Consider the following 14,822-nt stretch of genomic DNA (forward strand, 5'->3'; position numbering starts at 1 on the left):
TTGTTCTTTTAAATGTGCATTCACCAGGAATACAATTTTGTTCTAGTGAAGTGGCATTTTGCTAGTAAAATTAAGATGTGTTACTTAACTCTTGCAGCCCGTGACGGTTCAATTCTCTGTTGTGGTTTTGCAACTTTCGGCTGGAGGCGTCAGGGCTCGCCATGGTGTGTTACTCGAATCTGAAAATGAGAAGAAGTAAAGTGTATTTTAAACGTTATCAATAACTAAATTTGTCACTTAGCGTAAAAGTGACTCTCAAACAACATGTATTAGGGCTGCCAAAATGAAAGCGTTAACCAGTTAAAATATTTTAACACAGTTGTATTTACTTCAAAAATAATTTGCATGTCTTGCAAAGCCAAATTAAATTACTTTACCATATTAGCTGCACATCTTTAGCAGATCATCTCAGAACAAAACACAATGCTCAAGTTACACCGGGCCTTGCAAACCAACACTGCTGGATTGTGGTGCTTGTTGGTAGAACTAAAAGTTCTGAGAGTTGTTTCGAAGGAAAATGCCTGTAAAATGACTCCCTTTGGACCAAGGAAGAAAGAACTATTAGAACAGCCATTGAATCAAAATGCACTTATTATTTGGTGATTCTACATTACTTCCAAAATATTCAAGTAAATGCCTGTTACAAGCTTTAAAAAAAGTTGAAAATGTGATTAATCGCGATTAATTACCGCGATTAATCAGTTAGAAAATGTAATCACTTGACATTGTTATTACATCTCATGATCTTTGGGTTTATGTACCAAATTATGTGGCCAATAGTGTGCCATATCGTAATCACGTGCAGCAAGAGACGTCACATGCAGTTTCACGAAATGAACCGCAGGGGGAGCCCGAATTGTCTACTCATCGACTGTGTTGAGCGTGTTCGTGTATGCCTGTTGGCTGCTCCGTGACGATGACGTCGGTGTGTGTGCGTGTGTTGGGAAGGGGGGTGATTATGGAGCCGCGCAGGCGCACTGTGCACAGTCTCCGGCCAGGTTGCTATGGTTACCACACAATAGGAGACGGGACAGGGGGCTGCGTGAAGGAGAGAGGGAGAGGGAGGAGAAAGAGGAGGTCTGCAGAGCCGCTTGGCTGGACACAAGCTTCTCCGAGAAAGACAGCTGCAGGACAGACGACCATCGAAACAATCACGATAAAAAAATCAAACACTACGTTGTTGTTTCCAAGACAAAAATCAATATTTAGTCGACTGTAAAGGTGACCGCCCCCCACCTTTTCGTCTCCCCCTTTCTTCCGAGTCTCCTTATTCAAATCACGCCTTCCTCTCTCTCCTTTTCTCACCCGTCTCTCCATTGCTACTCAAAGAGCAAGGCAGAAGTATATAAATATATATATATAAAAAAAAGTCGTCTTGGAGGAAGAGGGGGGGGGGGGGGTCGGTGGGTAAGAGGAAAGGGGGGGGGGCAAGGCAAAAAAAAAAAAAGGGGGTGGGGAAGAAGCGAGCGCACATACGCATCAATTTGTACAGTTCAGTTTTTTCCACGCCGCTACCGGGAAGATTTCAGCCGCATTGTTGCTTTTGCCCGGTTGCTGCTGCTGCTGCTTTTTGTGTGCGTGCGTGCAACATGAGGCGGCGCGCGTTGCGAGAAAAGACGACAAAAAGGAGGGCGAGGAAGGAAAAAGGGGGAGTGAGAGGAGCAGCGGCGGCAGTAGCTCGCATCGCTGGATATTAAAGGTAAGCACAATTAAGGGGAGGCGTGTGGGGGGGGGATGCAATATAATGCATGCTTATGCTGTGTTTTGGAATCTACACCACCTTCATCAACCCCCACCCCCTTTTCCATTGTGCCTTATTGTCATCCCAGTGCTGCGTTCAAGATGACGGCCACATTCCTGCAAAGCAAAGCAAAAAAAAAAAAGCCAGAGAAGAGGGGGAGCCGGTGCTCATGCAATCATTCCGCCATTCCCTATCCTCTCCTCCGTGCATGTGGTGCTACTGACGTCTGCCTTTGCATGCGTGTGTATCAATTACACTGCAGTGGGCTCATTATTGTTTTTTTTTTTTTTTGCAAGTTCATGACCAGTGTGGCCAATGTCAGGGCAGCCAGCTGCCACCTGTATCATGCATCATGCATCTGTCTTTATTAGCGTAGAGTGGGCCCATAAACACGTGTGTATGTGCTCCATCGTTTTTTGGATTGTGTGGGTCTCATCGACTTAGTCACTGCAGCATGCACTAATAATTAATGCACAGTCATGTGTAGCGCTGCCGCGGTTGCGGACCATGTTTGTACACACGCACGCCTGCTAAAAATGATAGTTTCCCCATCTGGCAGTGCACACTATTTATATCCCTCATTCAATATACAGTGGCCGTTTTTCGGCGTGGCATGAATGAATGGATGCGGCCATCTTTTTTTTTTTTTTTGCTCACAAACGAGTATTCTCGCAGCGGGGAAATGAGCATGTGATGCTTGCCAGTCATAACCAGGTCATTGAGGGTTAACCACAGGTGGCTGAGGGTTAGGGATGTGGTGGTGAAAAAGAGACAGCGGGGTGGTAGGGGGAGTGGCTTCCATTTGCCGGACAGTGAGACCAGACCGCATGCACGCCTGCGTGTACGTACGCCTAATATCAAGTGTTCTTCGGTGGCCAAACCACCAGGGCCTTCAATGTGTGCCAGTAGGTTTTTGGCCACCGTGTGACTGTTTAGAGCAGCAGTGAAAAGCAGCGGCGTTGGTGTGGAGCGAGACATGCTGGGAATTCAAATGCTGAAACGAGCCTTTTGCAGTTGTAAATTACATGTTTTAACACAATGGCGCAAATTCTTCCTTCTGCACAAATGTGTAATTCTATTTTGCGAGTGACCAAGACATACCCTTGTGATTCCATATGTGTCCAACTCAGCATGAGGCGCCCAAAGACCCAATAAGGCCTTCTTTGTTTATGATCCTTTTCAGGTTTCCCCGTGCTCTATCAGTTGAGTGAGTAAGCAAGCCCAGAAGCAACCTATTCAGTCCTTACAATGGCTTGTCTACTAAAATGGATGCTTTAAAGAAGAAATCATGAAAACACGGACGCACAAAGAATCGGTATGTGCAAGGTGCATGCATATATTTGCATCAGTTCATTATTGGACTATTTACATTCACTACGTTCTGTTTCAACACCTTGTTCTGGACTTACAGGTGCCCATGCGAAGTGGGCGGCGGCGGGGAGCGAGCGAGGAGAGGAGGGGTCGACGCCCGCATGCCAGCCCCACTGGCCCTGAGCGCAACGATAGACAGACGGTATACACCCTCTTCGTTTTCAAGTTTACATCATATTTGCACATTAGTAGAGACCGGCACCCTTGCAGAGTCAATGTTGCATCTGTGACGTAGGCAAGTGAGCGTGCAGGAAAGTGGTCTAAACACAGACATTAGGCATTCAAACACATAACGGAGGAATTTAAAGTACTGTATCGTTGTAGCCAAGAGGTGGCGGTGAGGAACTGGCTGGGAATCGTTTCAGTCGCAGATCACAAGGCCATGATTCATCGGAGAGCGAGGGGGACGAACTTGTGTCTCCAGCAAAAAGGCAGAAAGTTCAGGTTTGTCTTACATTTCATTGGTCGGTTATATAAAGCTTGAAATAATTTACGTGTCTGACCAACAGGGAGTTATTTTTGCCATGCTGAAATATGCTCTGGCAATAGATCCTTCCACAACATTGATTTTCTTACTTGATCCACAAGTGATCTTTTCTTGTCAGGATTCGGCAGCCACCCCGAACCCTCCAACATCAACACACACTGCTGACAGCTTGGCTCCCTCTGCGGTCCCGCCTCCCACCTCTGCAGCCAGCCAATCCCGCGAGAGTGACAATGAGGATGGCCAATCACAGGGCAGCAGGAGTTCAGTTGTCGGGAGCCTGGCGAATAGCAGCAGCAGCTTGAGCAGCGGGCGGGACATTGACCAGGACAATCGTTCTTCATCCCCGAGTCTCTCTGCTTCCCCTCTGGGTAGCCTCGACTCTGATTCTGAGGGCCCAGACTCACCAAAGCAAGCAGAGAGGGAACGGGAGAAAAGTAAAGATGTAGGAGTGGGAAGCGTGTCCGTAGAGGACAGAAGGCCGCTACGGGAGCGGAGAGGGGACGATCCCCGTGGAGATGAACAAAAGACAGATACAGATGCACGAATTGAGGACTGTGCACTTAAGCCTATCCATCCTTGCCCCTCCTCTGGTCTCAATTCCTCGGTTCGTGGCGCTGGGGATTCTTCTTCAAATGACAGCACTTGTGGGAGGAAGTCGTATTTCTCTCTGGACTCTAAACTCATTTCTAAAGTGGAGTATGGTGGACCAACAGGCACTGATACAGTGCCTAGTGGCAATAGAATGAATTCCAAAGCCAACACACAATGTGTGACAAAGACATCTGCCTCAGGTGGAGATTTTTCCCATAACAGCCCCGGCATTCCCCATTCCTTGCCCCTACCTCTTCCTCCTCCACCTGCTCTAAAACCACTGGAGCTTGGGGGACAAAATCATCCCCCTGAGGTTAAAATAGAAAGAGACAAAATGGAAAAGGCAGAAAAGCACCTGGACAAGGCCCAGTCTACACCTCCTTCTCTGTTGCAAACAGGTCCCCAGCCACAATCCCAATCACAACCCCAAACCCAAAGCAACACCCACCCCCATCATTACAGCTCCCCCAGCTGGCAGGGTGGCACAGCAACCGGTTGCCAAGGGAGTTGGGGCTACAACCGTTACCCAGGCAACCATCACCCACACCAGCATCAGCCCCCGGTGCAGCAACAGCAACTTCCCTCTGTTTACAACCCTCCTTCCTCTCGACACTCCTCCTCTCACTCCTCTTACCTCCCCCATCCACACCCTCACCCCCACAGGGAGTACCTTCCCAGGTATGCTGGAGGGGGAGGGGACAGAGAGAGAGGGACTTCAAGAGACAGGGAGAGGGGAGTGAGGGGTGAGTGTGTAGCAAGGGAGCTTAACAGGGAGTTTTCTGCTCCAATCGGTAATAACAGCAACAGTAGTAGTGGGGGTAATAGTAGTGGCTCAAATAGCATCCAAGGCAGAGAGTTTTCTGGTCTGTCCGTGAGTCAGAACCGGGAGTTCCAAAGCTCTGGAAGAGATGGACCTTCTAACATTGGCCCTGATAGAAAAGACTTTGTTCCAGCGTTCCGTGACAGAGAGCAAGACAGGGAACGTGATGCAGGAAGAGAGTTTTCCATGCCAAACCAAAATCAGGGTAGAGACTTTGGCCCCAATGGAGCTGGAGGGGTGCACCCCAGAGACAAAGACAGAGGCAGATGGGGTGAGTTTGGAGGCCAAACAAGAGAAGTTGGGGGAAACTGCAACCCAAATAACTCAATCTCTCAAGGAAACCACCCAAGTTCAAATAGTGGTCTCCCAGTAAACCCAATGCTAAACCGTGATCCACCGGCATCACCCCAAAACAACAACCATCCATCTCATTCTTCCCTGCCCCCACACTCGCATCCCACAAATTTAGGCAGTCGGGAGTTTCCTCCTCCCATGGACCAGGCACAAACCCCTTCCTCTGCTGCTGACCCTTTTCACAGAGAGTATCCTCCCACTGGTGGGAAAGACTTCAATGCAGGGGGACCTCCCTCTACTGGAACTAATAGAGATTATCTCAGCCCACCTGGCGTTACTTCTAATCTCGTAAGAGAGTTTTCAGGGCCTGCTGGAATCCCAAATCCTCACCCTTCCCATCCCCACTACCAGTCTGGATCAAGAGACAGGGAGAGGGAGTCAAACCTGCGAGAGGCTACACTATACCAAAACCGTGGAGGCCCAAATCAACCTCCTGCTCTTTCTCCATCGTCCTCAACCAGTCACGGACATCCTCCAAATGCTACCTATCCCCCTCCACCACCCCAACCTCCTTTACCCCCATCCCAATCTTCGCATACCCAGCAACTCCCTCCAGGTATGGCACCTAATGTCCGCCCCCCACTCTACCAGTCATCTGCCCAAACTCCTCCAACACATATATCGCCACTACCCAGCCCATCTACTAATCAGATAGCAGGCTTCTCATCTTTTCCCCCAGGATCAGCCACTGCACCCAACATGGCACTTCCAGGGCCTGGCGTTACATCCAGCTGTTCACCTGGATGTCGCCCTTCCCCTTTACATGGCACCTTGAACAGCCACCCAACCTTCAGTGGAACATACCACTCCAATGGAAGCAGTGGCAATAGCCTCGCTAATAGCAATACCAACAGTGGCACACCCACTAACAGCAATACCAACTCTCAATCACCTCAGAATGTCTCGAAGGGTCCGCCACCGCTTACTAACAGCGTTACAACACCTGCCCCCAATTTATTACATCCCGGGGGAGACGGCCATTCAGATTCTGGTCCGCCCCCAACACCTGTCATAAAAGAGGAGCCGCTAGAAGACAGGGAAGAGAGTGAGAGTCCACCACCAGTGTTGAGAAGTCCGTCTCCTGAACCTAAGTCTGTTGACATTCCCATCCACGCTAGCCAGTCAGCAAGGTAATGTCAAGGCCGTTGACATTTTTTGACATTTGTTATTTTTCAGCCACTTTCAGATAAAGAGCGATAACTAGTTATAAATAATGATGTACTGCATACACTGTAATTTTTCCAGGTTTCACAAAGTCCTTGACCGTGGTAGCGGCAACTCCTGTGCCCGCAGTGATGTTCTCTTTGTTCCATTGGACGGCTCCAAATTGTGGAAGAAGAGGAATGAGGTGATCGAAAGAGCTCGGAGGGAGGTTGAGCAACGTGCCAGAGACATAAGAGAAAAGGAGAGAGAACGAGAAAGGGAGCGGGAGAGGGAGAGGGAGCTGGATCGCCACCTACAGGTAAGCTCGAAAACCTGTCATGTCTAGATTGTTCAGGTCTAAGAAAGAACACGCTACAGTGAAGAATCAGAATTTACAGGTCGCAAATATTCAGTTTATGTTCCCCTCAGTTTCTGATTCTAATTCTCAAGTAATAAGTCACAATGGGAAAAATGAGATCTTATTTTGTTTTCTTTATAGCAACAAAAAGATGCCAACGCTAGCGCAGCAGCTCGCCAGGGATCGTCCCTCTTCTTCCCCTCTTCGTCCTCCATCATCCTTGATCCTTCATCATCTTCCTCCTGTCCGGGCAACCCGGCCGCCCACCCTTCACATCATGTTCAACATCATCCCTCACATCCACATGCTCATCTTCCTCCAACACACCACCTCCATCCCAGCCTCTCTCACGCTATTCCCCATTCTCTTCTCCTTCCATCCATGGCTGGAGCATCAGCGGTAGTTGGGGGCCCACAGGGTGCTCTAGGAATTGGTATAGGAGGTCCTTATCTCGGTCCTGATACCCCAGCTTTAAGAACCCTTAGCGAGTACGCTCGCCCTCATGCGATGTCCCCTCTCGGGGCAGCAAGTCGGGCCCAAGCACACCACCCTCAAATTCATCACGGCCATCCTCATGTCCATCCTTCGTTCTTTCTTCCCCAATTCCAAAATCATGCAATAGGTCATCCACATCACCTACCAACAGATGCCGCAACAGCTGCAGCCATCTTGGGCTTTCTGTATGGTGGCAGCCTGGAAGGGGGACCTGGTATTGGCGGCCACCATGGGGTAGGAGGAGGACCAGTACCTGGAGGAATTGGGTCTTCGGGGTTAGGAGGAGTTGGCTTTCCTCATTCAATTGCTGCTCACCGGGATCGCATGAAGCCGGGATTTGAGTTTAAGAGTGATGAACGGGTCTACCCACCAGGGTCCATTCATGATCCTGCAGCTCTTGCCCTTGCTCACTCTCATTCTCACGCCAATGCTCATACCCATGCACATGCCCATGCCCACTCGTTGCTCCTTGGGGGAGGTGGAGCAGGAGCTAATGAGGTGTCACTCTATTGTACTCCTCCTCCACCAGCTCCAACTGGCCCACCACACCTCCAGAACCCGACTCTGGCCCCAGTAACTCGACCTCCAAACCCTCCTGCCCCGCAGTCCCTGTCCAATCCACCTCCGTCGTCGCTTCTACCACCTTCGCACCCTTCATCTGCACCACCGCTCGCTGCCCCGCCCCCTGCAGCACCTCCAGCGGCTCCCCCTTCTGCACCTGCTCCGCCAACCTCCAATGCCACCTCAATCCATCACCCAGTGCCCAATTCTTCTTTCCCGAGTTCCCTGTCCTCTCATCAACCATCAGCCCCAGCCACTTCTGAGTCATACCCAACTCCCACTCGGTCACCGGCCTCCTTTGAGCGGGAACGTAGCGGAGAACGGGAGAGGGAAAGGGAACGGGACAGACCGCCATTGCCAGCCTTTGCGGAAAGGGAGCGAGAGAGAGAGCGGGAGAGAGAAAGGGGAGGGAATGGAGCAGGAGGAGCAGGAGGGGGCAACACAAACGGAGGAGGAACAGGTGGAGGAAGTGGAGGAGAAAATATGGGTCGTGTCCAGATGCTGAATGTGACGCCCCACCATCACCAGCATTCCCACATCCACTCGCACCTTCACCTGCACCAACAAGACACAGGTACCCACTGCTACTAACTATGCTACCTTGTCTGAGTTGACATTATATTACCACTGGTTTCAGTGTTTGCCCTTTTGGCTCCTATTAAATATCTCCTTTATTTCCTATTACATCATTGGCATCTAGCGGCGGGCGGGGTTCACCCCCTGATGGACCCGCTGGCGTCAGGGTCTCCTTTGGCGCGGCTTCCTTACCCAGGAGCGACAATAGGCACCCCCATCCTGGCTCACCCCCTCACTGACAGCGAGGTGCTTCGCCAACAGCTGTTTGGTGAGGAGAAGGCTCCTCGTCCATGTACTCGCTCACTTTTTTTACTCTTAAAACAGTCCTCAAAATTGATAGAGAATATTTTGGCGGGGATGCTGATGATTTTACTACACTTCTCCCAGGTGCACCTTTCCGTGACATGCCCCAACCATCCTCCCTCACTGGTCCCATGTCGGCAGCCCATCAGCTCCAGGCCATGCAACAGGCCCAGAGCGCAGAGCTGCAAATCCAGAGACTGGCCCTGGAACAACAGTGGATTCATCACCATCACCACCACTCCCTCACCCAGGACGAGTACTACAGGTATGTAGTCCGTGTTTATGGTCACACTAAGTCCTGAAACCAGGTTCCACAATCATGACTCCTGACATAATCTAATATCGAAAAAAGAACTGTATTCCTCAATAAAGGCAGTTTCTTCCCGAGCTGATACTATACCATTCCAACCCTATAGGTGGTGTTAATTTGCCTTCCAGAATAGGTGGGAATATTTTAATACGTCATCTCTTGGATCTGGTTGGTGGCTGCCCCAAATGAAAACAGAATGTCTTGAAATTGGCCTGTGTGCTCGCCTTTGCAATTGCTGTGGAAAGTTCAAATTTCGAGGATACCAATAACTATGTAAAAGACTACTCTGAGCAGTGGTCACATAATTTAAAAACGGACACTTAGCGCTGTACTTAGTGGTTCGATTATTTTATCTTTTAGGCCTGGAAGTGTTACCCATTTAAATATTTAAATTTAATTTACTTAGATACTTAACAGTATATACTGATATAGCATGGTTTAGTGATTACAGCACTTTCCTACTTACTTAAAAATTCGGTTTACTGTACTCGCCACTAACTTGGAGCAGAAGTCATAAAGCGGACATTTCCTGTATATCATTTTTTTGGGTTATTCTAAAAATAACAAACTGACTGACTAACGTGTCTTGGTTGCAAAGTTAGCCAACCAGCTAGTTCAAGAGAATTCTGCCTGAGGGTACAGCCGCTAGTTGCAGTGTTTCTTAAACTTTTTACACAGAGTACCACATCAAAAAACACTTTACAAGGACCACTATCGTGGTCAATATTAAAATACATGACTCAGTGTAAGCCACTGCTACATTATGTACAATCTGAACACTAAGACTGTACTTAAATGAATGAAAAATAAAAATTGTAATTAAACAAAAAAAAACAGTGCTAAACGATTGAATGCAACTGAATTGTTCAAAAAAGGTAATTATAACTGTACTAAATTAAAAATAAATCTGTGACATTATATCGTTTGAACATCTAATTCAGTGATACTTTTGTGCACCACTAGAGGGAGCCCACGTGCCACTAGTGGTATTTTTACCACACTTTGCGAATCACTGATTTAACAGCTATGGTAGATAAGTTTCACAATGACAAGCAATGTCTAATGGTACTCCATAAGTTTAGCTTAACGTTTTATGCCTCGTTAATTGAAAAGGCAGTTTTATGAGGCATTAAGGTAAATGTAGCACAACTGACTTTTTAACTACTCTCGAAAAAAAGAACTGCTTACCTAATATTTTTGGGCGTGGGGGGGGGGGGGCAATTTACGTGACTAACTTTTAGTCTAATCTACTTTTTTTTCAGCCCCAAGTTTCACTATATGAATTGGGTGAAGTTGAAGATTGAATCATATCAAAGTCCTGAATTTAACAATATATTTTCTCCTTTGACCTTTCAGTCACCTGAAGAAAGAGAGTGACAAGACCCTGTGAGGGAGGGGGGCCAAGAAGGAGTGGTGCGGAGGGATAGAAAAGGGAGAGTGTGTGCACATTTTAAACAAGACGAAGCAAGATAAAAGCATTAAAAACTATCACGAGACAAAGACTGACAACAGAGCTGAACGGGGGGGGGGGGGGGGTTTGCAATCCGTCTCAGTCAAGTGCACCCTGTTGAAGTTCCAGACTCTTTTCCTGCATTGTGTTCTTGAACTTCAGTGCTGTTTTGTATTGTGCTCTGTACAGTATATGAATTAGATGGGTGGGTTGTGGGGGTTGGGTGGGGAATATGGGGCAATAGTATGAGTACAGTTATGTGTAAAATACTTGATGCCGGATGGAATGTGTACATGATACTTTTTAATGTTATTGCATGTAGCGTTAGGAACTTACTCAGATCTGGTGGAACTTTTGGTTCTTCATTTTAGTAAAAAAAAAAAAAAAAAAAAAAAAAAATGCTCTCATTTGTACCCGAGGGTTCTATATGCATGAGACCAGTCTTTTAATGTTCTGTTTACAACATTATTGTTATTATTATTATTATGTCGTCTGTTTGTTGATGATGATATAATTATATATACAGTACATATTATTTGTATTATTTTTTTACACTTTCATGGTCTGACTGTCAATCTTGATTTTTATTTTAAATTGACCTTGTGAAACAAGATGCGAAATAAGCAAACAAAAAAAAAATCTGGAAATAAATTATCGCTTTTTTTTTTGCCATGTTTTTACTTGTGGCCGACTCCTTTACCTTGAGTCTATTAGCCCCCGTCTTTGTTTTATACAAGTCACTCATGCACAAAGCATATCAAATTCCTCATGCGCTCCCCCCCTCTCCCTTTTGGGCTCCCTCTGTCAAACCCCTCCTCTCTTTCTTGGCGAGTGTGGCTAATGGGAGACACATGGGATGAGTGTGAGGCATGGGAGTTGAGTTGCTCCATTGAACAGCAGCCGCCCTGTAGAGTTGGCATTCCATAGTGAACTGTAAAAAAAAAAAAAGGGGGGGGGGTGGAAGAGTGAGGAGGAGGAGCCGTGAGAGTGTGATTTACGGACTGTGCTGAAGGCTCGGCGCGGTGATGTGTTTTCTCGCCACGTCCAGCCAGAGGAACCTCCTTCAAAACGGACATGGATCACTGAACAAGGCCTTCAGACACTGCAGGGATCTCTGGCAGAAAAAAAACTACAATCTTCTCTTTTTGTGATCATGATATACTCTGCCCGTTGTCTGCTAAGGTTAAAAGGCCTGAAAATTTGCAATAAAATCCTCGTATGATGACGGATGCGATAGGGCATGCGGTTGGTTTCCAGCTAGCGTGTCATTAAAAGTCACCTTGACGAAGGGTGTCTGTAATGTATAAGAATTTGATTGTCCTCCATTTGATGACATCACATCTGCTGGTGATATTCTTAGCGCTTCATCAGTCCTTTGTGAGAAAGGGTAAGGACATTGTGAAAGGTGAGCGTGAAAGATGAGCAAACCTGTGAGTGCCTGTTGTGCTGAAATTAAATGAAATAACGAGAATATGATGTTTCGTTATTAAGGGGGAAGTATTTTGATGATTAAAATCAGACTGATTCAGAGGGCATATGCGGTATTGTCGGCAGTCACTTCAATAGGTACACTAAGATTCAAATCCTGTTTATAAAATAATAATGTGACCGTATTAGACTTTGAGTGACATTATCCAAGGAGTATTCATTTCATTTAAAATATTTGATTAAATCCAAATATATAAATATATATATATATATATATTTTTTTTTTTAATCGAAACTCGTTGCAACTTGTTGGCTCATTCATTTCATATAATTGTTAGCAAGTCTCGAAATGGTCCACATGCTATGTAGTGACCATGCTGACATGTTTGATGTGACATTCTCGCATTCTCGAGCTGACGCAACAGCTCCACAGTCACGTCTCGTGTCCCGGAGGAGCCGTCAAAGTCAATCAAGGTCGCCTTGTGGCCACCAACACAGCGTCTTCTTAACTTTACCGCACGTCTTCTCCGCAGGCACATGTTTGCCCAGCTGACCTGAAGATGAGACTTGAGGTTGGCTGTCATTTTCCGGTATCGTCAGTCACGCACGTGTTGCATTGAGGCACAGTCAATAAGTATAGCGGTGCATCTCATTCATCTTCAGGAGGCAACTCACAGAGTGGTTCGGTCTCTCTCAGCCACTCCACTCCAGCGCGGTGAAGATGAACCCAAAGGATCACCTTGATGTGTTGTAGAACATCTCAAGTAGCAGACGAGGGTTCTCCGCGTGCCTGAAGAGGTGCGGCAGATGCTTTTCCGGAGATTTCCCCATCTGCAAAATGATGCAATGTTATTATTGGATGGTTGCAAAGCACAGGAATAAAACAGAATTATATAATGTTTGGGGGTTAAAAATGGTCATTAGATAGATAGAAGAACAAGAAAAGAAATTAAATAAAGCCATCTGCAAAATGATGCCTGACTTTGGAGGCTTAAGTAAAAAAAACAAATAAAGCCATAAGATAGACAGTATAAGAAGATGAATGAAGAAATGAGAACATAATTTTAATAATGAAATACAACTAATAAATAAAGTGAAAATACAAAAATGAAGAATTACAATGGATGACAAAAATGAAAAATGGATACGACACCGATTTAAAAATACAAGATTAAGACAAATCATTTCAATACATTTACCACCATAAATGTGACATACAAACGACAACTCAAATTATTTTTTAAATGATATTTTAAAGAAGGGAAGTAAAATCAAAGAAACCAATCCCATTCAAAGCCATGTCCGTTGGTGACTTGTTGAGCCCCCCAAAGTCTTAAAAAAAAAGGGAAAAAAAGGTGCCAATTGTGAAACACTCACACACCACACAAAGACAACATGGATTGCATTTTCACTGATGGAGGCAGCACTTCTTCACCAAGCCAACAAATGATATAAAATGACACCCCCACTCCCTGAAGAGTGAAATGGTGGTCACATCTGGTAAATGGAATCGTCTGGCGAAAACAAATATAATTTTCACCTTTTTATTGATGTGTATTTTTCAGGACTTTACCAAGTATGCAACACTTAAAAAAAGAACATGTTCCCTTTCCAATGGGACAGTCTGTACCTTTAGCTATTTGTTTTATTTTTTTTCCGGGCACTATTGCACCATCCTTGGCAAGTAGTCAGTCAGTGGTGTTCGCTTATCCAGATGGAAGAATGAAAAGGATTGGTAAATATGAAGAAATATGTAAGGAAAGGTCAAAATAGGAGAACGCGAAAAAGAGCCGTTTGCTTTCAAGTCCAGTAGAGCATAATGGACAAGTTTAAACTTGTCTGAACAAAATAAAATAACCCATAAAATATATAATCATTCTATTCACGCCCACCCCCTTCCAAATCGTTTTAAAAATCCCATTTTCCAAAATGTTGTTGTCGCAAAGTACCGTAGGTTCTTTTTGTAAATGTTGGATATAAATAACACTCTTCACAAATAAAGCTGCCTTACCTGAAATGAAACTTGGGTTTAAAAACATGTAAAGACAGTTAATTTAAAAAAATGAATGAACAAAACATTCTGAATATTCAAACAACTTAAGCATGCTAATCATGTACAGCACCTCAATGAATAAGTGAATAAAAAATGTATTTATTAAAAATAATAAACATGGTCCTCATACAATAAACAATGCTTTTGCCCACCCGAAATAAACATTTTTTCGATTGTTGAGAACTTAGAGAGCAAATTTAACGACCCGGATAAATGAATTTAATTCAAATTAACAAACAATTACGTGTGTTTCTACCAAATGATTTTCAGGATATATTGGCTAATTGGTCGCTAGCACTTCACAGTAAATGCAACTTTATGTGTAAAATTGTCATAGGAAAACTGGCTAACATAGCAAACAAATATATGCTTTTAATCTTTTTTTTTAAATTATATATCGATTAAAATGTCAATTTACCTCATTTGTATTTTTAAAGGATCGATTCCAACAAATGAAGTTCACATTGATTTATTCGTTTAGAAACAAATACTTCATTTGAACGACGACGCGCCTCTGCTGCCCTCTTTGGGATTACATAGGAACAGCATCATTTGTGCATACAATAGACAATAGACAAAATACTATCAGGATGATCCGTGATTTAATGTAGAGTACTACTTACGCTTAGATTAAATTCAATTGTTTAAAAAAAATCATACTTTTATTTTAATCCAGTAATTTTTCAACTTAACTTTTTTTGACAATACAACAACATTTACTCTTTGTGAAACTAGTAGTTTTTCACAATTTAATTTAGCTATAATTTTTACTCAACTTTTA

At 45.1% G+C, this 14,822-nt stretch overlaps 1 protein-coding gene and 1 long non-coding RNA gene across 5 annotated transcripts; one reads left to right on the plus strand and one right to left on the minus strand.

Annotated features, from left to right (window-relative positions):
• The first annotated feature begins 1,462 nt into the window (after positions 1-1,462).
• On the plus strand, positions 1,463-10,746 carry atn1 (atrophin 1). 4 transcript variants are annotated; one of them, XM_088306775.1, is made up of 10 exons: positions 1,463-1,699; positions 2,925-3,056; positions 3,153-3,254; positions 3,437-3,556; positions 3,718-6,494; positions 6,610-6,826; positions 7,007-8,495; positions 8,622-8,789; positions 8,885-9,065; positions 10,467-10,746. In XM_088306775.1, the coding sequence occupies exons 2-10, from the start codon at positions 3,030-3,032 to the stop codon at positions 10,498-10,500; spliced, it is 5,115 nt and encodes a 1,704-aa protein (XP_088162901.1). In that variant the 5' UTR covers positions 1,463-1,699; positions 2,925-3,029; the 3' UTR covers positions 10,501-10,746. The 4 variants fall into 4 exon arrangements, 3 of the variants coding, with proteins under 3 accessions (XP_088162901.1, XP_088162902.1, XP_088162903.1); XM_088306776.1 differs by having other exon boundaries at positions 8,622-8,765; XR_015845599.1 differs by lacking the exon at positions 10,467-10,746 and having other exon boundaries at positions 8,609-8,789; positions 8,885-9,034.
• A 205-nt stretch (positions 10,747-10,951) lies between these two features.
• LOC148328782 (uncharacterized) lies at positions 10,952-14,499 on the minus strand. The gene is made up of 3 exons (XR_015845600.1): positions 14,460-14,499; positions 12,664-12,819; positions 10,952-11,491 (listed from the first exon to the last, which is right to left on the minus strand). It is a non-coding gene; the product is annotated as an uncharacterized LOC148328782 (long non-coding RNA).
• Positions 14,500-14,822: the final 323 nt, after the last annotated feature.

The sequence above is a fragment of the Idiotropiscis lumnitzeri genome, chromosome 10 (assembly GCF_059441095.1).
Source record: "Idiotropiscis lumnitzeri isolate Australia: NSW breed Sydney's pygmy pipehorse chromosome 10, RoL_Ilum_1.0, whole genome shotgun sequence".
Classification (NCBI taxonomy): Eukaryota; Metazoa; Chordata; class Actinopteri; order Syngnathiformes; family Syngnathidae; genus Idiotropiscis; species Idiotropiscis lumnitzeri.